This window comes from Erinaceus europaeus, chromosome 9 (genome assembly GCF_950295315.1).
Source record: "Erinaceus europaeus chromosome 9, mEriEur2.1, whole genome shotgun sequence".
NCBI lineage: Eukaryota > Metazoa > Chordata > Mammalia > Eulipotyphla > Erinaceidae > Erinaceus > Erinaceus europaeus.
The window spans coordinates 42,945,615-42,973,354 of NC_080170.1; the positions used below are offsets into that span (position 1 = coordinate 42,945,615).

General features: G+C 45.0%; 2 protein-coding genes across 9 annotated transcripts in view; one reads left to right on the forward strand and one right to left on the reverse strand.

Moving 5' to 3' along the window:
• The first annotated feature begins 2,274 nt into the window (after positions 1 to 2,274).
• The window catches only part of TOR3A (torsin family 3 member A), an 80,206-nt gene continuing 54,740 nt past the window's right edge, over positions 2,275 to 27,740 (forward strand). The window contains exons 1-6 of one of the 3 annotated variants that reach the window (XM_060197752.1): positions 2,319 to 2,685; positions 3,189 to 3,302; positions 3,793 to 4,058; positions 5,703 to 5,881; positions 15,289 to 15,413; positions 15,735 to 16,410. In XM_060197752.1, the coding sequence (XP_060053735.1) occupies positions 2,493 to 2,685; positions 3,189 to 3,302; positions 3,793 to 4,058; positions 5,703 to 5,881; positions 15,289 to 15,413; positions 15,735 to 15,988 (1,131 nt within the window). In that variant the 5' untranslated portion in view covers positions 2,319 to 2,492 and the 3' untranslated portion in view covers positions 15,989 to 16,410. The other 2 variants (XR_009551572.1, XM_060197753.1) reach the window with 2 other exon arrangements.
• The window catches only part of ABL2 (ABL proto-oncogene 2, non-receptor tyrosine kinase), a 109,567-nt gene continuing 107,150 nt past the window's right edge, over positions 25,324 to 27,740 (reverse strand). For 3 of the 6 annotated variants that reach the window (XM_060197751.1, XM_060197749.1, XM_060197750.1), the window contains 2 exons: positions 27,396 to 27,629; positions 25,324 to 27,086 (listed from right to left, as the gene is read on the reverse strand). In XM_060197751.1, coding sequence (XP_060053734.1) covers positions 25,903 to 27,086; positions 27,396 to 27,629 — 1,418 coding nt within the window. In that variant the 3' untranslated portion in view covers positions 25,324 to 25,902. Of the gene's footprint in view, positions 27,630 to 27,740 lie in introns of all 6 variants that reach the window. The other 3 variants (XM_060197748.1, XM_060197745.1, XM_060197746.1) reach the window with 1 other exon arrangement.

Consider the following 27,740-nt stretch of genomic DNA (forward strand, 5'->3'; position numbering starts at 1 on the left):
CTCTTTTTCTCTTCCTTTCTATCTTCCCTTCCTCTCAATTTCTGTCTATCCAATAATAACTAAAACAAGACTATTTAAAAAAAAAAAAGGAAAATTACTTTGTAAATTTTTTATTGGGAAAATGTTTTATAAGGGAAGTATTACCTCAGGAGCACACTTTCCCATTTCCCCAGAAAGTGTGCTGGCACAGCTCACCTCTACCAGATTGTTAAATCTACACTGTAGGCACAGCGGCCCCACCCCCTTACCTCTGCTTTTTTGTGAAAGGTCTCTGAAATCAAGTAGTTTGTCCAAGAGCTTCCCAGCTACCCGCTTTTTTTTTTTTTTTTTTTTGCCTCCAGGGTTATCACTGGCTATCACTCAGCCATGAGGTCCCGACTTCAGTCCCTGGTAGCACATGTACCAGAGTGATGTCTGGTTCTTTCCTCCTATCTTTCTCATGAATAAATTTTTTTTAAAGCTAGAACTGCCTCCAGGTGGAATACTGATAGTAACAAAAATTTAACAAATTAGCTCCCAATTATCAGTATTCCTTTAATACTTTAAAAAAGTCACTTTAAGGGGCCAGTCGGTAGTGCAGTGGGTTAAGTGCACATGGCGCGAAGTGCAAGGACCGGCATAAGGATCCTGGTTCCAGCCCCTGGCTCCCCAATTGTAGGAAGGTCACTTCACAGGCAGTGAGGTAGCTCCGCAGGTATCTTATCTTTTTTTTTTTTTTTTTTTTTTTTTTACCAGAGCACTGTTCAGCTCTGGCTTATGGTGGTGCAGGGAATTGAACCTGGAACTCTGGAGCCTCAGGCATGAGAGTCTCTGCATAACCATTATGCTATCTACCCTCCACCCAGTATTGGTATCTTTCTGTCTTCCCCTCCTCTCTTGATTTCTGTCCTATCCAACAACAGCAGCAATGGCAACAATAACAGTAACAACAAGGACAATAAAAAATGGGAAAAATGGCCTCCCGGAGCAGTGGATTCATAGTGCATGCACTGAGCCCCAGCAATAACCCTGGATGCAAAAGTCACTTCATTTCATTCTTTGCTACCAGGATTCCGCCATTTCTACTGGACATTCTCCCTTTTTTTCCCCCCCTTTTTTTACAGAACTTGAGACAGAAGGGGAGAGAAGGAGAGATGCCAAAGACTGCTCATGAAGCTCCCCCCCTCTGCGTGGTAGGGACCTCCCACCCAGGCCCAAGTGCATGGCTAAGTGTGCATCCTACTGGGTAAACTGTTGCCCAGTTCCCTTAAGGTAGCATTTTATCATGCCTACTTTATAGGTGTAACTGAGGCTCAGGCAATTAAGATATATATAATTTTTTTTAATTGAGAGAACCAGAATACAGGCCTGGCATGAACTCAAGATCTCATGCTTCCAAATCCTGTGCTCTTCCATTGCTACTCTTCCCAAGTCATTAGGGCTGTTAATGGAACACCCAAGTTCTCACAGAATATGGGGGCAGTCTTTGCATCAGTCACTATGTTAAACTGCTAGTTATACTCATTTGCTGAAGGTTTTGGTGTTTTCATTTCAGATAATCATGATGACATTTCTTTAACAAGTGTTTCCTGGGTTTAGTAAACTGAATGCCGCATTTGATTTAACAGCCCTGCTCCTTGGGAGGTTTCAATCTGGGCTTTAATCTGAGTGGCTAAGACACACTTTGTACATAAGTTACTTGTCATTTTTGCTCTCATGCTACTGTAGGTATTTATGTGACCATAGCTGTTTGGATGGAAGGCAGGAACAAACTTGGTGAGTTGTGGAAGAGGAGGCAGACCTAGGGCTTAATGTCAGGCAGCGATGGGACTGGAGTCTAGGCCCCAGGTCTCAGCAACAGCCCAGTCTCACAGCCAGTCAGTCAGTCCCAGGGCCCTTAGACAGCAGTCACTTCCCACTACTAGCTCACAGTGACTTGAGTAACTCAAGTGTTTCTGAAAACTGCATTGACTTCCTCTGAAATTCCCCCCTCCCCCAAAGTTCAAGTCAGGAGAGACTTCAGGGCTGTACTCCACACTTGAAAGCTGTCAGTTCAACCAAGGAAAGGCTAATGGGACTCAGTTTGGGCTGTTCACAAGAAAGCTGTTCTCATGACTGGGGGGGGGGGGTTTCAAAACTCTAATCTCTTATAGATTGGGACTCACCAACTTTTTTCCTGCACCTGGAGGGACGGGACTCTCAGCTCTGGGAAGAGCTCTGTTTCCTGGGGTTTCACTTCCTTTCGTTGGGGGGAGTGGAGGGTTGGGGAGGGGCCCTGGTCCCCAGACCTGCACTCGGGCACTTAGCAGCCTTGGGGTCCCCATAGCCTCCAGGCAGCTCAGAGCAGAGGTGGGCTGTCAGAGCTTGATGTTGTCTCTGCAGCCACTTGGCCCCAGACGGGCCCTGTCGGAAGCTAGGGGGCGTCCGCACCTCCAGTTTCGGTTGGGGAAGAGCAAGCTCCACCCCTGGCATCTGGGCCTGAGGGCCCCGAGCTGCTGCGGGACGGGGGCGCCATGCTCGGCCCTTGGCGCCCGCTCCTCCTGCTGCTCCTGCTCCCGCTGCATTGCGCGGGGGACGCCGAGGACCCGGGGGGCGCCGGGGTCCTGCGGGATCAGTTGCGGGCAGCCGCCGCCCTCTGCCGGCGCTACTGGGCTTTGCTTGGCTGCCAAGTGGGGAGCAGGCCCTGTGATGAAGACCAGACGCAGGGTGAGTCATGGGGCCCCTCTCCTCCAGGGCTCTGACTCCTGTCCCCCAGATCACGAGCTACTCTTCTGACTTGTATGTGATGGAAGTTCTCCGGTGGAACCCCCGGGTCACTGTCACCGACAAGCTGTGGTGGGTTACATTCACATCATTGTCCCTGTCCCCGACCAGCGGTTCTCTGAGCCCCTTCTGCTCTTAATCCTGTGCTGTGAGGGTGCTGTCAACATCCACCTTTAAAGCTAAGGAGCTGGAAGGTGATTGTGTAGCTCGGTTTTGCTTTACCGGTGATTCTGGCACTAAGGTTTGTCAGGCGGATTCAGGACCCAGAGAACTCCCGGAGGGCTTTGGGACCAATACCTCCTAGGGGTCCGTCCCCTCTCTAGCACCTCCCCCCCCCCCAAATCCTGGCAAAGTGGGACTTGCTCTGCAGGGCAGACTACAGAACCAGATGGAGAGGGGACAGACCTGTGCTGGGGTAGCGCCTGCACTCAGGCTCTTGTTTGCAGGCTGGAGTCTTCCGTTGCTGGGCCAGCAGTACCTGGACATCCTAAGCACTTGGTACTGCAGATTCGGGGACTGCTGTGACACTGGGGACTGCAGGATCTCCAATGACCTCTCAGGTGAGACCTGGCCTGACCTCAGGCTGGGGAGGGGAAAGTGTCTCCCCATCCACAACTGGCAGCATCTGTCTCAGCCTTATCTCCACGTGGTGCCACCACATGGCTGAGGACAAAGGTCTTAACAGAGTTCTGCTTACACCAGCTGTCCTCAAAGGGTGGTAACTGAGTTAACATGAGTAAAATGAGTGTGTCACCCACAGTATTTGCAAGGTCCCCGGACTAACCCTAATGGATACGGCGGTGGGGGCTCAGGTCTGAGGTTCTTCTCCAGAAACTGTGCAAGACATTCTGAGACATCTTTAGAGCTCAGGGAAATTCCTTCTCTCAGAAATGCAGCTTGGATTCTTCAAGACTTCAGTAAGGAGCTCTTGGGTCCTGGCATCTGAAGCTTCTAAGGTTGAACTGGCTGGTTGAAAGATCCCAGCTTAGAGGTGCTGGGAGGTGTGGGGATGTTGGCAGCTGCTCACTGGCCCCTCACTCCTACCTTCAGGTCTCGAGTCAGACCTGCAGGGACAGGTGCATGGCCAGCCCCTGGCCCGGGATCTGGTCCTGAGGTCAGTGAAGAGCTTCTTGGAGCTAGACCAGCCAGACAAGGCCCTGGGACTCTCCTTTCATGGCGGCTCAGGCACAGGCAAGAACTTTGTGGCACGGATAATGGCGGACAATCTCTTCCGGGATGGGCTGAGGAGTGACTGTGTCCAGATGTTCATTGCCACACTCCACTTCCCCCACCCCAAATACGTGGACCAGTACCAGGTGAGGCCTCCAAACCTGGGGAGCCCCTGACACTAGCCCTCCCTTACAAGAATCTGGGCACTAGAGAAACCAGGGGGAGGGATGTCAAAGGAGGGGAGGGATGTCAAAGGAGGGCAGGTGGCTGTGGTGACAGAACCTGTAGTCATAGGGACATACACCTTGTGCAGATGAGGTTCTAGACAGATGATGATGTTCCAAACCCCACAGATCCTTGGGACTGGGACTGTAACAGACCAAGTTTCATGTTTCAGTTGTAGAAGTAGTAGAGCCAATAGCAACTTTATCATGATGTCTTCACATGAAAATGGGGAGCATTTCTGCTGTCCTTTCAGGTATTTTCTCTGCACTATCATAATTTGTTGTTATTTTGGTGCCAGGGTCTTGAACCTGAACTTCACACATAAACAATCTATACTAGTGAGTTCCACCCTAACCTGCCCTGCACTATATTATCTCCTCTTTGGACAGGAAGTGACATTTGCCCCTTTTAAAATCTTTAATTTTTTATTATTGGATACAGAGAAATTGAGAGGGGTGAGATAGACACCTCTAGCCCTGCTTCACCACTCATGAAGCTTTCCCCCTGCAAGTGGGGACCAAAGGCTTGAACCCAGGTCCCTGTGCACTGTAATATGTAAGCTTAACCAGATGTGCTGTCATCTGCCCCCCCCTTAAAGAGGCCTACTAACAAGTTACTTTCTGTGTCATCCCCAAACTGTCGATTATATGCCAATAAGTGGAAGTGGATGGGTACAAACTGTCTTTGTTGTGCTACATTAGTTTCCATTCCAATAACTTACTGTTGAAAATAGCCCACATGGGCAGGGGTAGATAGCATAATGGTTATGCAAAGAGACTCTCATGCCTGAGGCTCCAAAGTCCCAGGTTCAATCCCCTGTACCACCATAAGCCAGAGCTGAGCAGTGCTCTGGTAAAAAATAAATAAATAAAATAAAAATTAAAAAAAAAAAAAGAAAAGAAAATAGCCCACATGACAACCAGAACTAAGATGTGTCTTTGGCTTTCAGCTCCACTAGATCTAAGGAGGTGATAGAAGCCTTGAGGCTGGAGACTTCTCCATCACATACAGTGTCTGTGTGGCCAGCCAGCCCTGTCTTCCCACAAGCATCTAGCTGGCTTTTGTGGCAAAATTGTGAGGATTTTAGCCTCCTTATTATGAGAGCTGACATGGACACACACACTCACTCTCACCCCACACAACTTTTAGGTGGCAGGTGCTGCAGCCAGAGATGGACAGTGTGGGTTCTGCGAAAACACTCGGGGGCTCATGGGGGTGGGGGTGGGCAGAGCTAACCTTGTGCTCCCCAAAGGCCTCTTTTTAACTGAAAACCTATTTCTTCCTGGGGTGTTGGCTATATGTTGGCTGAGTCTAAATCTGGGTGCTGATGGCATTCTGCTCCTAGGAGTGTGTGCCAGGGACTGGCAGCCTGTCTGCCCGATTCCTACCTAGAGAGGGTGAGCTGATGGTTACTTCTGGAATGGGTCCTGGAAGGGAAGTAGCTGAGCTGAGGTTGCTTGCCTGGGCAGACACACCTTTCCCCTCCCCCAGGGTGCTTGAGGATTGCCTGGAAGCCTGAGCCTGAAGGGTGGGTATATTAGGTGTGTCCCCCATCTTTTGAGCAGGAGAGGCTGACAGATCAGATCCAGAAGACACAGGATCGCTGCCCCCAAACTCTGTTCATTTTCGATGAGGCTGAGAAGCTACATCCAGACCTGCTGGAGGTCCTCCAGCCACAGCTGAAGCGCCGGGTGCCGGAGACTCAGAGGACAAAGCCCTGGAGAACCTTCTATCTTTTCCTCAGGTGAGGTGTGAGGAAGGAAGGAAGTCTTCAGGGCTGAGTAGGGAAGTCTCAGTCCAGGTAGGTACTACAGAGGCTTGGGAGCTGATCCTGCATGGTAATGGGGTGGGTTGCCACACTCCCAGGGCAGCCTCTTCTCTATACCAGAACACCAGTAGCGAAGACAGAAGCCTCCTCCTGGCCTGTTGAGGTAGGCTGCCTCTCCATTCTATTTGCTGCTATCTTTTCTGTGCAGATTTTGTTTGATACCCCCTTGCTGATTTTGCTTTTTCTAATGAATGAACTTTTTGTCTTTGTTTTCTTAATCTTTATTATTTGTGAGGTGCCAGAACATGGCTCTGGCACATATAATGCAGAGAATTAAATATAAAAAAAGCACTGTAGGGCCAGGTGGTAATGCACGTGACAATGTGCAAGGACCCAGGTTCAAGCCCCCTGGTCCCCGCCTTCAGGGGGAAGCTTTGTGAGTAGTGAAGCAGTATTGCAGGTGTGTCTATCCAATAAGTAAAACAGTTTAAAATAGTTTTTAAAAAAGCAGTAAGACCCATGTCAGAGCCCACTACTTGGGTTCTCTTCTAAATTTAGTCTCATAGTAATGTTTTTAATTCATTTTGAGTTAATTTTTGTATGTAAACAACAGTCCAGTTTCATCTTTTTGCATGTGGCTGCCTCAGTTTTCCAGCATCCCCCCTCCACACTGTATATTATCTTGCCAAATTCCATAGCTTTATAATGTGGTTTGAATGGTATACTCAGAATCCCCTTTTAGGAAGGTGACTTAGGGGTGGGGGTGTAGCATAATGGTTATGCAAAGAGACTTTCATGCCTGAGGCTCTCAAGTCCCAGGTTCAGTCCCCCACACTGCCATAAGCCAGAGCTGAGTGCTCTGGTAAAGAAAGGAAGGTGGCAGCTGGGAAAGTCCTGCCTAAGGTCAAGCCATTACAAACAGCTTCTTGCAGACTCAGAGCAGAAGCCAAGGCAGTGGCTTTCTCTGCTTTAGGAGTTCAGCCTATGAGGGTAGAGGAGGAAATAAAGGGGGACAGTTTGCTGTGGACCCTAAACACAAAACAGAAGCAATTAAGTTGGTGGTTTAGGATGTGTTGTGTATGAATGGCAAGTCTTTTCTGGTCTGTAAGTAAAGGGTAGGGGACACCTTTCCATTGTGAAAGGAGGGCAGGGGCCTCCAAGGTGGTTTTGAGGATCAAAGCAAAGAAAAAGTGATGGGAAGATACCACAGAACCTAGAGAAAGTAAAAATTCCTTTTCTGTGTCACAAAATTGAATGTTCAGTATTGGGGGAGGACAGTAGTTCTTCAAATGAACTTTCCTCCAAGGTCTACTGGGTGACCCAAAGTGCAGGTCTCCTCCTGTGGTAGTGAATTCGGTTGAAGTGACAAAATAACGATCGCCTTTGTCCCCCTGAAGTCTTCAAGGGTGGAGTCCCCTCCACCGACCCCTGTGACTCAAGTGAATGGAGGAGGCCAGGTGTCCATTCTGGGCTCCCTTTTCTTTTGCAGGAATCCTGACTGATAATTTCTTCCCCTCCCTCAGCCAGGAAAAACCTGGCTTGCACCAGTGGCAGCAGTTCCCCATGTAACCTAAATGATCCTGATCTCTTGACACACTGGTGTGTGGTCATTGAACTGGTGGGTGTCCTTTCCTGGCTGTCTACAACTAGGTGCAGGTGTGGACGGAGTGTCCAACAGTGGCCCTGGTGTTGACAGAAAAAGCCCTTGAAGCTGTTTGCTCCTCCCAGAAAGTGACACCTCTAAATCCCAAAGGTCTCTAGGAATCCTAGAGACCTAGGGAGGGAGTGGAAGACAGTGTGTCCCCAGCCTTGATTCCTGCTGTGATCTCCCTGTAGGATAAGGAGTCTTGTTTCAAAGCAGAGCATAGTAATTGGAGCTGCTAGTCTGAACAGGTGGCAGACACTGCAGTGAAGCCAGTGTTTTAATCCTGAAAGCTGCTGTTTGAAGGAAGGTGCTGTGGTTTTGCTAGCTTGCCTTGTGATGGTACCTGGTGGCAGTGGGCATAGCATTCCTCATCTGGGGTGGAGGAATGCAGAGCTCAATGCTAGCTGCCAAAAGCTGACACTGGTGGCCCATTTCTGCCAAGTACAGGATGATGTAGGATGAATCACAGGCCACATGAGGAACTCCAGAGGTGAGAGCTATTGTGTTCTCAGTGAAGCTGGTAAGTGAGGAGGGTTCCTCATGCCAGTTCTCTGAACAAAGTGATGAATTAGGTTTCCCTTTGGTTCTTTAGGAAAGCATTTGCAGTTAGAGTGGGTTTGTCAGTAGAGCTTTGAGATGGCTTTTTTGGGCCGATTTGACATGGAAAAGAATTAAGGTGCTCAAGAAATACCAGTCAAAAGGTGGCCTGTGGCTGGCGATGTAGCGCTTGCAGGACATGTGCACACATGCCTGTTTCATTAACAGTAATGGTCCACCTGACATATGCCAAGAGCCTCTCTGGGCACTGAGGTTAAGCAAGTAGCTAAGCTGCTGCTTTCTAAATGGGGTCTGGTGGCATTCTGGATAGAAGAGGGGAGAGGGGAAAGCACTGAAGTTCATGCTTCTAGGGCTGCTTAGTGAATCCCTCTGCCTGGGGAAGTTTGGCTGAGGAGTTGAAAACTGTGCCTCTTTTTTTTTTTTTTTTTTTGCCTCCAGGGTTATTGCTGGGGCTCAATGTCTGCACCATGAATTCACTGCTCCTGGAGGCCATCCCCCCCCCCCCCCCCCGTTTTGTTGCCCTTGTTGTGGTATAGGACAGAGAGAAATCGAGAGAGGGGGAGAGAAAGATACCTGCAGACCTGCTTTACTACCTGTGAAGCTGACTCCCCCGCAGGTGGAGAGCCAGAGGCTCGAACTGGGATCCTTACTCTGGTCCTTGCGCTTTGCACCACGTGACCCCCGAAAACTGTACCTCTTAAGTGAACTTGTTTTCAAATTTTAATTGAAGTAAAATTGCATTATATATAAGCTTCAGGTGGATATCATTAGAAATCAGCAGCTGTACTTTATACCTTAACTTACCACTGCTTTGGTTATTTCATTCAGCATAAATTCCCTTGTGCTTCATCCATGTTACAAATTTCAGATTTCATGTTTTTAAAAGGATAGTATTCAGGGGGCTGGGTGGTGGTGTACCTGGTTAAGTGCACTAGTATCTGAGTTCAAGCCCCTGATCCCCAGCCATAACTCTGAAGGCAAAGAGTGTATTCAGACCATCTTTAGTTGACAGCTGATTTCAGGATCTTGGGTATTATATATTATGCTGCAATACATACATCTTTTCAAATTAGTCTTGCTTTTTTCCATTGGGTAAATACACAGAGAATTGGTTTTCAATTTTTGAGAACTCATAGTGGCTACACAAACTGAATTCCCAACTACAGGATGTAAGGGCCCGTTTTTTTTTTTCTTAATCAGAGCACTGATCAGCTCTAGTGTGTGTGTGTGGGGGGGGTGGGGCAGGGGGGGATTGGACTTTGGAGCCTCAGGTATGAATGAGTCTCTACATAGCATTATGCTGTCTCCCCCTGCCCAAGTTCAATTCTCAATACCACATATGTTAGAGTGATGCTTTGATAGTCTCTCTCCAATAAGTTTGCATATATAGATATTCACAGAAGTAACTTTATATTTTTAATCAGGGATTTCCCTTTGTTTCTTAGAGTAGCTATGGGGTTTATTTAAAAGAGCCAGCTCTTCCAAATAAATAAATTAAATAAATATTTAAAAAATTAAAAAAAAAAAAAAGGGAGTCGGGCTGTAGCACAGCGGGATAAGCGCAGGTGGTGCAAAGCACAAGGATGGGCATAAGGATCCCAGTTCAAACCCCGGCTCCCCACCTGCAGGGGAGTCGCTTCACAGGCGGTGAAGCAGGTCTGCAGGTGTCTATCTTTCTCTCCTCCTCTCTGTCTTCCCCTCCTCTCTCCATTTCTCTCTGTCCTATCCAACAACGACAACAACAATGATAACTACAACAATAAAACAACAAGAGCAACAAAAGGGAATATTTAAAAATAAAAGAATTAAAAAAAAAGAGCCAGCTCTTCTATTCATTTATCTCCATTCTAAATTTTATTATTTCAGTCCTTTTTGTAGTTTCTGAAGATATAATAGCATATTTACACCTTTTTTCATCCCTGGGAGGTACATGCCTGAGGGCATTTCCTACCAGCTTTAGTCTCTTGGGAAGGTCACATTTTTGCCTGACTTTAGTTTCTTCATAGGCTGTGTTTACAAAAAGACCTTCCCTTGCTCCTTCTACCCTGGGGGAAGTTTGCCTCTTTAGTTAATTGCTGAGAGCCACACCTCTCCTTGCTACTTCTCTTTATTTATTGTTAACATTTTTCTTTTACACTAATATAAACCTGCTTTGATTTTCTTCTTCTTCCTCTTCTTCCTCTTCTTCCCCCTCCTCCTCTTCTTCCTCTTCCTCCTCCTCTTCCCCCCTTCCCCTTCCCCCTTCTCCCCTTCCCCTTCTTCTTCCCCTTACCCTTCTTCTTCTTCCCCTTTCCCTTCTTCCTCCTCCTCCTCCTTCTCTTCCTCCTCCTCCTCTTCTTCTCCTCCTCCTTCTCTTCCTCCTCCTCCTCCTTCTTCTCCTCCTCCTCCTTCTTCTTCTCCTTTTTCTCCTCCTCCTCCTTCTTCTTCTTCTCCTCCTCCTCCTCCTTCTTCTTCTCCTCCTCCTCCTCCTTCTTCTTCTCCTCCTTCTTCTCCTTCTTCTTCTCCTTCTCCTTCTTCCTCTTCTTCATTACACAGGATCTTTGTCATTGATCTCCAGGTAACTTTTATTCTAAGAGTTATTCAAAAGCATGTTGTTTGGGAGTGAGGAGATAGACATGCAGGATGAGCTAAGCTACCAGTGCTCTGATACTGTTTCAGTAAATCTTGAACAAACAAAAAACAAAACATAGAAGTGGGGGCTAGGTGGTGGCACACATAGTACTATGTATAAGGGGGTTGAGCCCCCGCAGTGGGGAACGCTTCACAAGTCGTGAAGCAGGTGTCTCTCTGTCCTGTTGAATGAAAAAAACAATGGCCACCAGAAGCGATGGACTCCTAGTGCAGGCACCTACCTAACCCCAGCCATAACACTGAAGACATATTTATCTTTATTTTCCTTTTCACTCATTTCTAGCACTGTTGTAGTTAGAAAAGATGCATGATTTTTGGTTTAAATCCACCACTTCCAGCGGCCATTCTTTTTCTACTACACGGATGGGAGAGAGACCCCTGCAGACCTGCTTAACCACTCATGAGGCGTTACCCCTGAAGATGGGGAGATGGGGCTAGAACCTGGGTGTGCTACTGCCCAGACTCCCATGATTTCATTTTTCCTATCACACTTGATCGTCATGGAAGGGGAATTTCTGCATATACATTAACATTTTAGGCTCAATGTCTACCTTACAAGAGATAGTAGTAACATATTTTCTCCATTACTGGCTCATTGCAACTCTTGTATACATAGTATAAGGGAAAGCCATAAATTGTGATGAACAAATACTGAGTCAATGAGAAAATTCACCTTTGGGAAAATTCTTCTGGCTTTAAAAAAGATTTACCAATAATAGAGAGTAAGGGCAGCACTATGCATCATGCTTTTAAGTCCAGCACTCTAGCCACTGGGCTACTAACAGCTTACAAATGCCTGGAGACAGACTAATGCCCGATAAGCCATTTCTTTAAGGCTGGAGCAAAAGTGGTATAAGACTTACCTCAGCTTAAGTTTTTCTGATTCCTATTGCCCAACTTATGTCTATGATGTTATTCTCACCAATTAATTGGGTCTATTAGCATTTGATCGAGAACTTTTGCACTTCTGTTTACCAGAGACCATGTTACCATTTTCATGATATCCTTGGCTTTATAAAATGGAGGTGTTTTCTGCTGCTTTCTTTTTTCTTTTCTTTTTTTTAACCAGAACACTGTTCGCTCTGGTTTATGGTGGTGCGGGGGATAGAACCTGGGACTTTGGAGCCTCAGCCATGAGAGTCTCTTTGCATAACCATTATGCTATCTACCCTCCGCCCTCTGCTGCTTTATTTATTTACTATTTTTTAATTTTTTAATATATTTGTGAACCTTTTCCCTGAAAGTGTGTCCACGTGCTTAACCTACCTGGTGCACTACCTACCACCTAGCCCCCAGTGGTCCTGGAATTTTGTTTCAAGAATTTGTTGGGAGTTGGGTGGTAGTGCAGGGCATTAAGCATAAGGATCCCAGTTCGATCCCCTGGCTCCCCACCTGCAGGGGAGTCACTTCACAGGTGGTGAAGCAGATCCGCAGGTGTCTATCTTTCTCTCCCCCTCTTTGTCCTGTCCAATAACAAAGGCAACAAAAGTGAATAAATCAATATTTAAGAAAAAAAATTTTGTTGTGGGGGCAGGTGGTGGCACACACAGTACAAAGTGCAGGGGTCTATCTCCCTCTCTGTCTTTTCCTCCTGTCAAAAATGGCCACTCTGTGCTCTTTAGATGGAGACTGAGACTTGAATGCAGGTTGGATAGAATTCTTATAAGGGCAGTCTAGTTGCTGTATGTCTAGGGAAGCCTTTAAATTAGTGTCTTTCTTATTTTTTTCATTTTTTTTAATTGGGGAATTAATGTTTTACATTCAACAGTAAGTACAATAGTTTGTACATGCATAACATCCCCCAGTTCCCCATATAACAATACAACACCCACTAGGTCCTCTGAATCCTTCTTGGACCTGTATTCTCCCCACCCACCCAACCCAGAGTCTTTTACTTTGGTGCGATACGCCAATTCCATTTCAGGTTCTACTTGTGTTTTCTTTTCTGATCTTATTTTTCAACTTCTGCCTGAGAGTGAGGTCATCCCATATTCATCCTTCTGTTTCTGACTTATTTCACTCAACATGATTTTTTCAAGGTCCATCTAAGATCGGCTGAAAACAGTGAAGTCACCATTTTTAATAGCTGAGTAGTATTCCATTGTGTATATATACCACAACTTGCTCAGCCACTCATCTGTTGTTGGACACCTGGGTTGCTTCCAGGTTTTGGCTATTACAAATTGTGCTGCCAAGAACATATGTGTACACAGATCTTGTTGGATGGATATGTTGGGTTCCTTAGGATATATCCTCAGGAGAGGAATTGCAGGATCATAGGGTAGGTCCATGTCTAGCCTTCTGAGAGTTCTCCAGACTGTTCTCCACAGAGGCTGGACCAATTGACATTCCCATCAGCAGTGTAGGAGGGTTCCTTTGACCCCACACCCTCTCCAGCATTTTTTGCTGTTACCTTTTCTGATGTATGACATTGTCACAGGAGTGAAGTGGTATCTCATTGTTGTCTTGATTTGCATTTCTCTGACAATCAGAGACTTGGAGCATTTTTTCATGTGTTTCTCGGCCTTTTGGATCTCTTCTGTGGTGAATATTCTGTCCATGTCCTCCCCCCATTTTTGGATGGGGTTATTTGTTGTCTTGTTGTTGAGTTTGGCAAGCTCTTTATATATGTTGGTACATAGATCTTTTTGGATGGATGTGTTGGGTTCCTTAGGATATATCCCCAGGAGAGGAATTGCAGGATCATAGGGTAGGTCCATTTCTAGCCTTCTGAGAGTTCTCCAGACTGCTCCCCACAGAGGTTGGTCCAATTGACATTCCCACCAGCAGTGTACGAGGGTTCCTTTGACCCCACAGCCTCTCCAGCATTTGCTGCTGTTACCTTTTCTGATGTATGACATTCTCACAGGAGTGAAGTGGTATCTCATTGTTGTCTTTATTTGCATTTCTCTGACAATCAGAGACTTGGAGCATTTTTTCATGTGTTTCTCGGCCTTTTGGATCTCTTCTGTGGTGAATATTCTGTCCATGTTCTCCCCCCATTTTTGGATGGGGTTATTTGTTGTCTTGTTGAGTCTGGCAAGCTCTTTATATATGTTGGTTATTACACTCTTATCTGATGTATGGCATGTAAAGATCTTCTCCCATTCTGTGAGGGGTCTCTTGGTTTGGGTAGTGGTTTCTTTTGCTGTGAAGAAGCTTTTTAATTTGATGTAGTCCCATAGGTTTATACTTGCCTTAGTTTTCTTTGTAATTGGATTCGTTTCCTTGAAGATGCCTTTAAAATTTATGCGGAAAAGAGTTCTGCCAATATTTTCTTCTAAGTATCTGATAGTTTGTGGTCTAACATCCAAGTCCTTGATCCACTTGGAATTGACTTTTGTATTTGGTGAAATACAGTGGTTCAGTTTCATTCTTCTGCATGTTTCAACCCATTGTTTCCGACACCATTTGTTGAAGAGACTCTGCTTTCCCTATTTTAAGAGTCTGAGCCCCTTTGTCAAAGATTAGATGTCCATAGGTGTGGGGGCTCAAATTAGTATCTTTCATAATAACTTGGGCTGGTGAGAAAGCTCACCTGCAAGGATATCCATTTTGCCATGCACTCAAGCCCTTGAGAGAATATTTGGTGCTGGGGGATGTCTATCAGCATTTCTTCTAATGTAATGTTGGTGTCCCACTGCTAGTTTAACTGTTCCTCTTGGCAGAGAAGGGTCATCCTCTGTCACTATCTTACATTACCCTTCTCTTATATCTCACCTTCATCACCTCTAGTGAACTACAAAGAGCTCACAGCTTCTTCAACTACTACAGCCCTAAAATGATACTCTGTGCCCTCTGATGTCAAGGGAAAGCATAACCATGAGGCTGAGGTCCCAGATTCAATCCCCAGCAGTGCTCTGGTCTCAGTCTCCCTATTGGGTTGTCTTCTATCTGTGATCTTGCAAGAACTACTGTAGTTTCCAATGGAGGGAACATAGATCTCTGGTGGTGGGAAAGGTGTGGAATTTTGATGTTATCTTATAATTTTGTAAATCAAAATTAAATCACTAAAGTATATATACTGGGTTGTCAGATGAATCATGATGTATCTATCCTTTTTTTTTTTTTTTTTTTTTTACTGCCACCAGGGTTTCACTGGAGCTTGTTGCCTACATAATCCACTCCTCCAGCCACTCTTCATTTGATAGGACAGAGAATTTTGAGAGACACCTGCAGTACTTGTTTCAGCACTCGTCAAGCTTCAACCCAGATCTGTGTGCACCAATGCCCAGCTCTTTCCTATGCAAAAATGTCATTTTTTTTTGACAGCCTAAAAAAAAAAATACTACAAAAAGAAACATCAAGGGGAGAATCACATCTTTCCTACACAAACCTTTGGGGTATCCAGGCCCCCAAAGACTTCATTGTGAAAAAGTGAAAGCTAAATCGAGAAAGAAGGAAATCTGTTAATAAGCTCGTCTCCGGGCTAAGCAGTGGAGCACCTGGTCCTCATCTACAGAAGGGAAGCTTTATGAGTGCTGCAGGTGTCTTTCCCTCCACCTTAATCAAATATAAGAAAAATGAAATAAAGCCTTTGCTCTTTCAGTAACCTTGGGGGCAGTGCCATCAATGAAGTGGTTCTGAACCTGCTTAAGGCTGGAAAGTCCCGGGAAGACATCACAGCAGATCAGCTGGAGCACCCCCTCAAGGCAGAGATCATGGAGTCGACAGGTAACAAGTCTCTGGTGGGAGCCATAGTTGGGGGCAGAGGGACTATTCAGGGAGACACAAGTGAACTTTTCTGAAAATGATTTTAAAGATAAGAAATCCTTGCCTCTATCTCCAGACAAAGTACTAAAAGTCTTCTGTGAAAATCTCAATTCAGCCTCCAGATGGAGGTAGGATGGTCCTTTCTGTCATCAAACAAAACTAACCTTTACCACACAGGAGGACCCAGCATACTGGTTACACAAGACTTTCTTGACAGAGGCTTCAATCCGTAGCACTGCCACAAGCCACAGCCATTCTGGAGTTGGTCTTTCTCTCTTTCAGAAAGCAGTTTCGGCCACAGCAGCATTGTGAAGGAAAACCTGATCGACTGCTTCGTCCCCTTCCTGCCACTGGAGTATCATCATGTGAGGCTGTGTGCACGTGATGTTTTCCTGAGCCAGGAGCTCCCCTATACAGAAGCAGCACTGGATGAAATAGCTAAGATGATGGTATATGTCCCTAAAGAGGAAAAACTCTTCTCTTCTCAGGGATGCAAATCCATTTCCCAGAGAATCACCTATTTCATAGAATCTTGAGAGCTAGACAGGCTGCCTTCTACAGCAGCCTGTATGCGACAAGAGCACCACCATCTAACAGTCACTAATGTAAGTGGTGTGTAATAGGAAGTCGGGGCCAATTTTTAAAGTCATGTAGTGCCTTACAGAGAGGGGACTGTAATTAGAGAAAGCCACGAGGGAGAGAAATCCAGGGCTTGCGAGAACCTCGTCTTCAGATGCTAAAGGCCCGTTACTGACAGGGAAGAATGAAGACCTGCTAACAGCTCAGCTTCTACCTGTGAGGAGGAATTTTTTAGAGAAGATTTGTGTCGGTATAGGTTAAGACTTGCTCTGTAGATTAAAGGAATGTGGTATGGGTGGCTGCAATCAAACTTCACACAAGAACATTTTTAAGTGAGGGCCTTGACTGTCATAAAGATTAAAATGTTCTATTTTTCTAAGCCTCTCATGACTACTTTCTTACTGAGAGACCAGACTTAACCCCCTTTTGCTGTGGGATCACACCAGCTGGGTTATTCCTTCATTAATAAAGAGGACTCCAGTGTTGGGCTCTTCTATATGAAAATGTTGCCACCAGCTCTCTGTCACCACCTTTCCTTTTGCCTAGTAAAGTGGAGCACTTCTGCCTCAGGGTTAAGGAGTGGTAGTGAGTCACACTGAGGAATCAAGCTAAGTGCTCGGGTGGGGGCTGGCTCTGTCTGCTCTGCATCTACATTTTTTTTTTTTTCTTTTGAAAGGGAAACACTTGCAAGTAGGCAAGTATACATTCTTACCTTTAGGTTTCAGAAACATTGGTCTTTTAGTACTGGATAGCTATGCATGATGTCAAAAATAGAATTTAGGGGGTAGATAGCATAATGGTCATACAAATAGACTCTCATGCCTGAGGCTGCAACATCCCACATTTAATTCCCTGCACCACCATAAACCAGAACTGAGTAGTGCTCTGGTAAAAAAAAAAAAAATGGGGGGTGGCACCTGACTGAGCGTACATATTACAGTGCACAAGGACCTAGGCTTGAGTCCCCAGCCCCCACCTGCAAGGGGAAAGCCTCATGAGTGGTGAAGCAGGGCTGCAGGTGTCTCTCTCCATCTCTCTCAATTTCTGGCCGTTTCTATCCAATCAATAAAGATTTAAAAAAATAAAAAACTCCGAGAAAAAAAAAGAAACAGGGTTTGAACCTCTTATACCTCAGCAACCAAGACAAGCAGCACATCTCTTTCTCAAAAGCCAGGCTCAGCCTCACAGAGTAATGCCACATGAGAGCTTATAAGTTCCATCTCATTCACAGTAAGTAATGGGCAGCTAGCTGGACAAGTGCTCTGAAGATTTTCATCTCTGCCAACTGCTCAAGATAGAGAGCTTCTAAGAGTTTTAAGAACAATAAAACCTAGTGACTAAACTGCTGTCAATTTTCACAGCATAGCTTGAGCCTGTCCATTCTTATTCTCTGAACCCTCACTGGTTGAAGTTTATTTTAGGTAGCTAACGTTTGAGAACTTATCTCATGTCACTTATGATCTAGGTACCAGTTAATTTGAAAAATGGCTCTGTGAGGTGACATACCTTGCGTGAAGTGTGTGTGTGTGTGTGTGTGTGTGTGTGTGTGTGCGCACGCGCCAACCCAGGCCTGACTCCCACTCCTCTGCTTTCATGAGGATTTCTACAGCAAATGCTATCACCTTATGAAACCTTATGGGTATGAAAGATGTTACAAGTCAAAAAGGGTGAGCACAAAGATAAGTTCTTAGATCCTAAAATAAGACTTCCTGAACCAAACTGAAAAGGACTGGTAGGGTAATAAGATCTTAGATGTTCAGCAGGCCACTAGTACACACTAGTGGTTGGTTCTTGTTCAGCCTAAATTAATTATTTTGAAGATTAAGTCAAACTAAAATGTCCCATGAGAGTTTACACGTATTCTATTAGTGCTAATTTTGGCTCAAAATATTTTTAAAAGTTTACCTGAAGCTGACTTCATATTGCAGGACATACAAACATTACCCACCTTGTGTAGCAGAGGGGCTACAGGTGGTACCTTTGGCTGTTTGAGAATGGTGTCCGTCAAAGGATGAGGATCTCCTCCCAGTGTGCGATTCCAGCAGTGTGCCAGTGGGATGCTTGCTAAAATCCTAACCTCGAAGACAAACATCTGTGTTACACAGCTTAGAATCCCTGTCAGTTAAAATTAGAGAAACACTCCAGTCATAAACCAACTTTGCCAATAAAATATTGCAACTTTTATTTAGAATAAAACACAAGTTGGCAAACCTTGTGAGACAACAGGCAGACAGCATTCCCATTACAAGGGCATCATTTATTTACATCAAGTTTAACACTGTTAGCAGTTCACAGTCAGACAACAGGGTGAGAATTAAATTAGAAAAACAAAACTGAAAATATATTACAATAACAATCAAGAACAAATACCTGACAACACTGTAGTGTGGCCCATGACTGCTGTGTTCTCAGCTAGGTCCATTGTCTCAGTCCCCTTAGTGACACACACAACCAGACCCTCCCGACCTCCCTTCTGTGCACCCTCCACACACACCTGCAGAGTGGTGACCTTTGGTATAACATTCAATGAGTTTTAAAGGAATCTGAACTATGTTTTCGGACAAAGTCCTGTCCAACTTTTGAAGGGCGCTCACACCGAGGGAGCTTCTCCACTGATACTCATTACAGAATCAGACTGCAAGGAAAGAAAAGTGATGTCTGTCCAAGAGATGTGCTCCGTCAGCCTCTTCATGGAAAACACACAAACCTGGGCACAGCTTCTTTGCTGCTGGGAAGTTCTGCTCTATCCTTTCCTCCTTTATTTAGCACAATGGTGTACAATGTGACCCCCCCACCACACACACACACACACACACACACACACACACACACACACACACACACACACACACACATCTGAGCTCAGACGTATGTCCCCAAAGAACTGTAGGATGAGAACTAGGTTCTGAATACTGACTTCTCTGAGGGATGGTCATTCTATTCAAGATACTTCAAAGGATCTCAGGTTTTTCCTTCATGTCTAAGAACAATGACTACCAAGAAAAACAACTTGTCAGAATGGAAGAAAGCTGGTTTTGCTAGCTCACATCTGCCAGAAACATCTTTGTCTACTGGCATTCTTGCTTCTCACAACTTGGTTGGAACTGCAGAATAGTACTGGGATTCACCACACATGACCTGAGAGCATCAGAAGATCCTAAACTACCTTCTCAACCAACAAATTTGGTCTATCTGTGTTAACAAATGCTGAAAATTAACTAACCAGAAGTCACAATCTGCAAATATTTATGATTATTACGTTATTTAGAACTATCAGGATCAGAAACAAATCTATGCAAACTATAATGATACAAACTCCCTGTCTTTCTTACGGGCTATTTAGCAGCTGACAACTCATCCCCAGGCTTATTTAAGAGCTAGCTAGAATGCTTACAGACCTCAAGTCCTATTGTACAGCTCAGTAGTCAGGAGAGAGACACAGGACCCAAAAACTTGCTGCTTTGAGTGCAATGATGAACAGAGATTCTCAGAGGAGGGACGCAGAGGGTAAGTTAAGGTCTGAAGGTTTGCAGATACACTCTCTGTGACCATGACTTCAGGCTGAGTTAGCAGAGCTTTGCTACCAGTGTCCAGGCTAATTAGCAATTGAGGAGGTCAGAGAATACTGTTTTTCTAGAGAAGCAAGCAATTTTAAGTGCTTAATGGTATACAGGAGTAAGAAATATGAGGAAATATTTGGAGAGGGAAAGGGTTCAATTAGTGTCCTCCAGTTCACCACACAGGATAGATATGAGAGCATTCATCAGCCAAGTCATCACCCCACACAAGGAGAACCTCTTCAGTGAGGACCGCTTACTTACAGGGTCTCTCAACCACTGCTACCCATACACATCATTTATACCAGCTTGTGTTCAGTATCATACAAAATCACCTCAGCCAACCAAGAATTTTCCTCTGCAAAACTCAAGATACCCATCTCCAAAGGCACAATTCTGTAGGAGAGCTCTCTGCCACTCTTATGTCAGGTTGCAGCCAAGAAGTTCTGCCTCATCTGGGTAGCAGTGGTGCGGTCTTCTACCCTGAAATTCACACAGGGGAGTCTTCCTCAATTGTGTCATTTGGGTCAGGAATATTGAGTAAGAAACAATCAGGAACAGACATTTCAGATACGTAGATGAAAAACAGCATTCCCGGGGCAGAAACTTGTCGTCTTTTAGGCTATTGCAATAAATTTCACAGACAGACCAGAGCTGCAATGGTTATATGGGAGAAGGGCCTGGAGCAGCCCTTTCTGGCTCTGAAATCCACCTTCCTTGGCAATGCAGGAGGCAGGGCCCAGAAAGGAGACTGTAAAAGAGCTGTTAACAGCGACTGCTCCTTTAGGCTTGCCAAAAAATGCCAACCTTGCATTTTGTTTTTTTTTAAAGTCTAGAAATTGGAAAGCTGGAGCTTTATTCAAAAGATGTAAATCCCCTGGACTGTTTGGAGGGGGGGTTTAGAAGTAACTCAAGGCATCTCCTCTCTGACCAGGAAGGCTATAGCAAGGAACATACTTTTCTGGGTTGGACAGGGAGGTACAGGGACTTGGGGCTTCCTTTGCCCAGTTCCTTCCTTTCCCTGCTCCCACGCATCCCAAAATGAAGTAGTCGTTTACAGGGGAATGAAATCAAGGTTGGCAGAAACACAGATACAGACAGCTGCTATGTATTTCTATGTAAGAGGAAACTTACAACCCTGATTTGAACCTGATTCATACCTCAATGAAGGAAACTGGTGCTATGGTATCTTTCTGTCTGTCTTTCTAACTGGAAAAGTCAGCCTGGAGCAGTAATGACAAAAGAAAGAAAAAAGAAAATAGAAGAACATTACATCCAGTGGCTCACTTACGTAAGAGTTCTGGTCCAAACATATACTCAGGGCACACAGATTTCTAAGTAGAACAAGTCAACCCAAGAAAGACTATGAGCCCCTCAAATCTGTAACAACAAAACAGCCAATGCCACCAGACTCACATCAACTCCTGTGGGGGCAGAGCTGAAAAGAAACCACGATACTGGCAGAGGGAAGGAGTGAGAGAGGTCAGGATAAAAATATAGCTGTAACTCACAAGCGGTCAATGCAATCTATTTACTCTTAGGTATTATATAGTCTAATCAGCAAGTTAATGATCAGTTACTCTTCTGGGGGGGGGGGGAAGCATCAATGATGAATTTTAAACTCACATCACATTAACAGCTGGTGGAAACCCCAGAAAAGTAATTACCAGAACTGGGTTAGAGCTATCCAATAATCTCCTTACCTCCAGCCCACCTCACCTTTTAGAAACACAACAAAACCAAGCAGGACATAGGTTAAGAAAGACACTGTCAACATCAACAGTTAATGAGTCAGCTCCCACCATATTTAGGATATGAAACAGCTGAACACACAGTGGACAAATGTTCAGGGGTAAGAGGGCCTCATTCTTGAGTCCAAGGTCCTTGGATGAGCTTCTAATTAAACTCTTTTTAAAGACTGCAATTAAGCCAGAAGGTTGGTCCATAGTTTTCTGAAGTTATTTAGCACTGAGCTATAATTTTAACAAAATACTTAGTCTATCTGCACATATTCATTTAGCATTTTTATAAGTGATTGATAGTTTACATATTTGCATTTTCAGGTGCCCCACAGGTAAGAGCTTTTAAATCAATCAGCATCTAATTAACCATTTTATGTTCTAAATAAACATTACCAATACACCTTTAGATTTATATTACAAATGATAATACTTTTCTCAATGTTTTCACAGCCATTGTTTCAATCACTGAAATTATATGGAACAAAAAAAAATTTAAAGGAATGTAAGACTTGATTAAAAATTTTTTGGTGATATATTTTTTTTAAGTTGGTATTTCTTACAAGTGCAGACTGCTGTGCTGTTGAGGCCTATGCCATGTAATTTCTTAAACTACTGTGTTTCATGAATATCTGCTGTTAGTGTTGCTGTTTATTCTCCAACATTCAAGTTCCTCGAGATTCAAGAATGCCAGGAACATGTGCTTTAGAAAGTGTGCAGCTACTTGCAGACTGATGGTCTATTAGAGTCACTCTTTTGGCAAGGCAGCAGAAAGGGTGGTGGGTGGGAAGACCCTCCCCCCACAACCAGAAAATCAACAGACCTAACCTTGTCTCTGACACTAATTCATTGCTTGAGGTCACAGACAAGTTATTTAATAATATTTTCTTCCAGTCTCTGCTGGAAAGAACAGTGTTGGGTGTCCGAAACACCTGGAGTGATTTTTTTACTAGCTGAGACCAATGACTCAGCTTATTTTAACCCCTACAGAATTCTGCTGCACATCCTTGGCTAAGACTCACTGGACCAAGTGTTAATGTGAATAGAACAGTAGTAGCTGACATATCTGGAGAGTTCTCATTATAGGCCAGACACTCAAGCTCAGTTATCTTACAATAACGCATTCCTTACAACAACCCTGAGGTAGTTACTATTATTATCCCTGTTTTCCACCAGGAAACTAAGGCTCAGGAAGGTTAAATGGCTTGCCTTTTAGACAAGCTTTAGCATCAGAACTCTGTATCCAAGCTATACTGACTACATCCTTTAAATGCAAATGCCCTATCACTAAATAACTGTGGGCCATGCCTTTGCAAAGTCAGTATGGCTTACTAACTGGATATTACTTTACTAGTCTACTTTCAATTGAATTTGAAGAAAATTCTAACTTCAACCAAAAAATGCAACTGTGAAAGAATCTTCATGATTATAACCTCAATGTACAGAGATTATCTGGAAAAAATTCCAAATGAATGTCTTAGGGCTAATTTCATTTAGAGTTGAGTTTCTGAAAACTGTGATGTAAGTCAGCAGGAAAGTACATTTTAATTTAATCCAAGATCTTTAAGGAAATAGTCCATGCTATGTAAAGCACAATCATGATGCATTCTACACAAAACACTGCATTTTAAGATATCTAAATTGAAATATCTCTACATGAAAGGATTCAAGGCAATGGTAGCCCAGAGAGACACACATATATAATTATGTTAGGAGATGTTTTTGTTTTTGCCCTTGCTACCTGCCGTGCTTTCAAACAAGATAGAATCATAATATATATATTGCTTATTTCTTTCTAGAAGCAGTTTTATGTGCTTTGAATTAAAAATTTTAAATTCACATAAAATTATTTTTTGGAATCTTGATGTTTTATGAGTAGTAAAGCATAGTAAGTTGACAGTGTCTCTTTAACTGAAGCCCTGGGCCTGCAACTCCTGAAGTTGTGCAGCTCAAGCATACGGAACGCGGGGTGTGCTGCAACAGTTAATGTTACCCTTAGTGTTGAGAAAAATCAACTCAATGCATGAACTCGCCATATACTCTAGGCAATACAGAGCCTGGTGCTGCCCCTGAGCAAGACAGCTCCCCACCCAACCCCACCCTCAAGACTGGTCTTCGGTGAGAAAACCGGGGAGCTTTAATACACTCAGTAGTGTTTCTCCAAGGCTTTGTTTCAGAGTTCTTACAAACAGATCCCTTATTTTAAAAAAAAACAAACCTAAAAAAAAAAAATTAGAATCCCTTAACTTGCATCCCACAGTGACAGGGATAAACTAAGAAAGCAGCATGATGATTTTTGGAAGTTTTAGCTTACCCTGCCCCATCAAAAGGTTGATTTCTAAAAAACTGACTTCAAGTTTATAGAAGTGTAAGATGAAGGGGACTAGCAAAAGAGAGCAGGACTGTTGGTTTTCAAATCCAAGTTCAAGGAGTTCAACCTTTTCTCCAACCACTTCTTAACCAGGTCAGAGTTCATCTCTAGTTAAGATACAGAAGGGCTTCTGTAAGAAAAGCCCAAGACAGTCTCCTCCCTCTTCTACTTTTGGTCTGGGATTCCTTCGAGCAGCCATGATAAAAATCAAGGTTTTTCTAATAAAAACTGTATTTCCTCCATGGTTACAGATGGCAGGCTCTGTCCAAAGCATCATTTCCCCCACTCTCACTGGGTATTATAGCCCAATTAATATCATCCCATTATCTGCAACTGAGCCAAGAGTGAAAAATCATTCAATGTAACAATACTGTAGGAAGTATTGTCCAGAGGGGCTCTCAAAAGTATTCTCTAATCACTTACTTGCAAAAACACCCTTGAGAACATGTATTTTAACCTTCATTTAATAGGTTAAGAAAAAGGACTGTAGCTTGACAATGGATCGATAATAGTCAGGGGATGCATTGGATCGACCTTCCCGTGGTGCATCTCGTGAGTACCCATTCATTGGGGAAACTGACGATCCTTCCTAGCCGGGCAAACGCTAGAAGAAGAAGAATAGTCAGAAAGAACCCACTTCCACCAATGTTCAACTCCTTTCTCCCTAAGTTACTATCCCTTTGGGAGGGAAAAAATAATATGTTTATTTTTGTATGTGGGTTCTCCTGAGGGTGGGGGTGGGAGAATGGAATGACAATGTAACTAGACCTGAAATCAAGAACGTAAGGATGCTTCACCAATTGGATTTGTTTCCATGTGGTATTATAATTAGTGTCCATAACTGCAACTAAATAGGAAGTCATTTCTTTCAAGGTTAAGTCATTACATTTCCATGATCTAATTGTGTTCCCTAAAAATGACCTGCTCCTTCAGTTATGCATTCTTATAACAGGTGACATGACAAAATAAATATTCAAGAATATTCCCAGTATGAACTTTACAAACTAGCACAATGATGGCAGAAAGGGGAAATGTGTGAATTTGGGGTAATTAATTTGAATTCACAATGAGTGAGAATGCTTCTCCTACTCTACCTGCACTAAGTCTAAGTGATGAGAGTAGAGAAGACAGAGAAACATCCATTATGACCAAGACAGCTTCTCTTCTGGGCCTAGCCATAGGTTTCAAGAAGAGATTTTCTTCCTGGTATTGTAGTGATAAAGAAATATACAGCAGCAAAGTCCTTGGCCCATGTATCAGTAAGCAGGTGCACCTATATCTGAGAAGGATTCCCTGTGGGAACCTGTGCATCACCATTATTTTCAAGACGAATGCTGGTTAATGCCCTGAAGACTGCCTGGAGTCCAGGAAGTCAGCCTGCCCACCTAGCATGGAGCAGAGAAGACCCATGAAGATCCTTATGCCTGTGGTTCACAGACCTGCACAACAGGCAGAAAGCTGGGTCTGGTCCATGAGTAAACAGACTGGACCGGGAGATGTTAACTTCTTCCAATCGGTGGGCTTTTAGGAGATGGTTTTGATCTCCCTTCCTAGATTTCCTAATGTTCGTTACTTCCTGTACCAATGAAAAGGACAAGAATCAACAAAGCAGGCCAATGTTTCCCTTCTTTTTTTTTGTCTTAGCGGTTAGATGTGCAATTCCTAGGGCAGCAGCAGGGACCTCTGGAAGCAAGGCTGTTTACAGTGCTTCCAGTGCCTTGAAGGAAACTTCCCTTAGCACAGTCCCAGCTCTCTTTCCCTATCTCCCATCAAATCCAGTAGTTGAGTTGGACAAAACCACACTGTACTTGCTGAAGCCTGAATGGTAGAGGATGAGGCTGCAACCCACTCACTACAGGCATATTCCCCAGACTGGCTGGGAGCTCAGCCCTGTGTCCCCACCTCCCACCAGTCCAGGTGACAGTGTGCCTTTGGCTCTGTAAGGTGTGCCACACATTCCCTGATTTTCCAGTGCAGCTCCCATCTTGTGCACACCTGCCTTGCCCCCTTCCCCTCCAAAGTGTTACTTTTTTGCTGCTTTTGAGATGAACCTGTAAATGTGAGATCTCAGGGCTCTGAGGTACTTCACAGAAACACACTCAAGTATCTTGTCTTTCAATTTTTGAGAACAAGAACACAGGAAAACAAGTCCCTTTCCCGCTCCCCGCAGAAATGTGTGCCTCTTCCTGGTAGGCTGGCTGTGGCTACCTCTGTACCACATCACTGATTTCCTGCACACATGACAGTAAGTTATTGAGGACAGGGTTTGCGCCAGGGACAGTAGCTGTGGCCGAAGATACCTGCAGTTCCTGCAGGCTGATCTCCAGTTTGCTCACAGCCTCACGGAAGGCAAATTTGTTGCGAGTCTGAGGGATGCAGTCCACATAGCCTGAGCAGTAGTCCAGCAACTGGTGCCCAGTGTCCACCAGCTGGCTGTTGGGCATGGGCTCAGCAATGGCACTGGACAGTAGGTCTGCACATTCCAGCAGGGCCTCCTTGCTGATTTTGTCCGATGAGATCCTCTCAGTTGCCTGTCTGGTTTTCCTCAAGGCCACCTTAGTACCTGCTGTGCCATTGGCAATTTTGGCAGGAGAGATGGACGAAGTAGACTGAGGCACTTGAGGTGGAGGCACCCCGGGTCTCCCAGCTTTCCCACTGGTGGACAATACCCCTGCAACTCCCTTTTTCCCTCCATTCTGGGCCTCCCCTGATATGAGCTGTGCTGTGGGGGGAGCTGGCGACTCCTCTGCAGGGTCTGAGCACGTGGACGAATGCTGCAGCAGTCTCATCACCGGAGGAGGTGGAGGAGCACATTTTGGTTTCACCCGTCGAGGCCGGTCCTTGTCCCCAGAGGATATGACCTGATGCTCAGACAAGAGCTTGAACTTGTTCCCCTGAGAGTCAGTGCCAATGAGCTGCACGTCGGCTGGAGTGTGCTTCAGTGTAGGTGAGATAAGGACGGGCACTTTGTGGTTGTGAGTGGTCGGAAGGGCAGCTGCTGTCTTGCCTGGTGAGGACCAGCCTGCCTGTTCACCATCCTCAGGAACCCCCGCCATGCCCAGGCGTGACCCACCATTCCTCTCCTTGCTCTTTGGAGTGGCTGCCACTCCAGCCACCCCAGGCCCAGGAGAGTCCTTCTCTGTAATGGCTGGATCCCCAGAGGTTGTTCTGACAGGAAGAGCTGTGGCTCCTCTGGGCAAAAGTTTGGCTTTTGATCTCTCCCTGGCTGGAGCAGCACCTTCCTCAGTTTGAGGGGGGAGCATGTCGCTGGCCCTGTCTACATTCTCTTCTGGCTGGGAAGAGGTGGATACTGTCCTTTCCAGTTGGAGTTTGGACCTCTGGCAGTTCCTCGGCAGAGTCATTGCCATCCTATCCTGCTCGGGAAGCCCTGAGGACATGGAAGATGTAGAGTTTGACCTTGGGAAAGGCTTGCAAGTGTCATCACTGGCTGTGGGTTTACCCGCTCGTAAGCCCAGTGTCTTTTTGATTAAGCGAGGTGTAAAGAAGCCTGTGATGCCAGACCAGCCCCCCCCAGCAGAGCCACTGCCCCCGCCCCCACCACCATCGTCATTACAGAGGATCCTCTGTGCAAAGCTCCCCCCATAGCACTTGGGTGGCACCATATTCGTCTCTTGCTGGGCAGGAGTGAAAGAGAACCCATCTGCATGCTGTAGAGAAGCAGCAGATGAGAAGTTACCCGTGAGTTCATATTTCTTGTGGGGCTGGTTCTCCATTTCTCGGAAGGAGCTGCTGCGTTTAGGGGGTGTGGGAGCATTTCTCTTTTTCATGAAGGAACTGAAAAAGCCTCCCTTCCTATCCCTGGTGAAGCATGTCTCTTTGGCATCTTCCAGTAAGCTGCTGGGTGACTTGTCTCTCTGCTTTCGAGGCAGTGCTGGGGATCCACTGGGGGCCTGGGCACTTCTAATGAACCCTGATGAGAAACAGTCAATCAGTGATGTGCAATGACAAGAGTGAACCCATTACACCCAAGACACTAAGGCTGAATCCGTCTCTGTTAAATGTCAGGTGCTGACAGAATTCA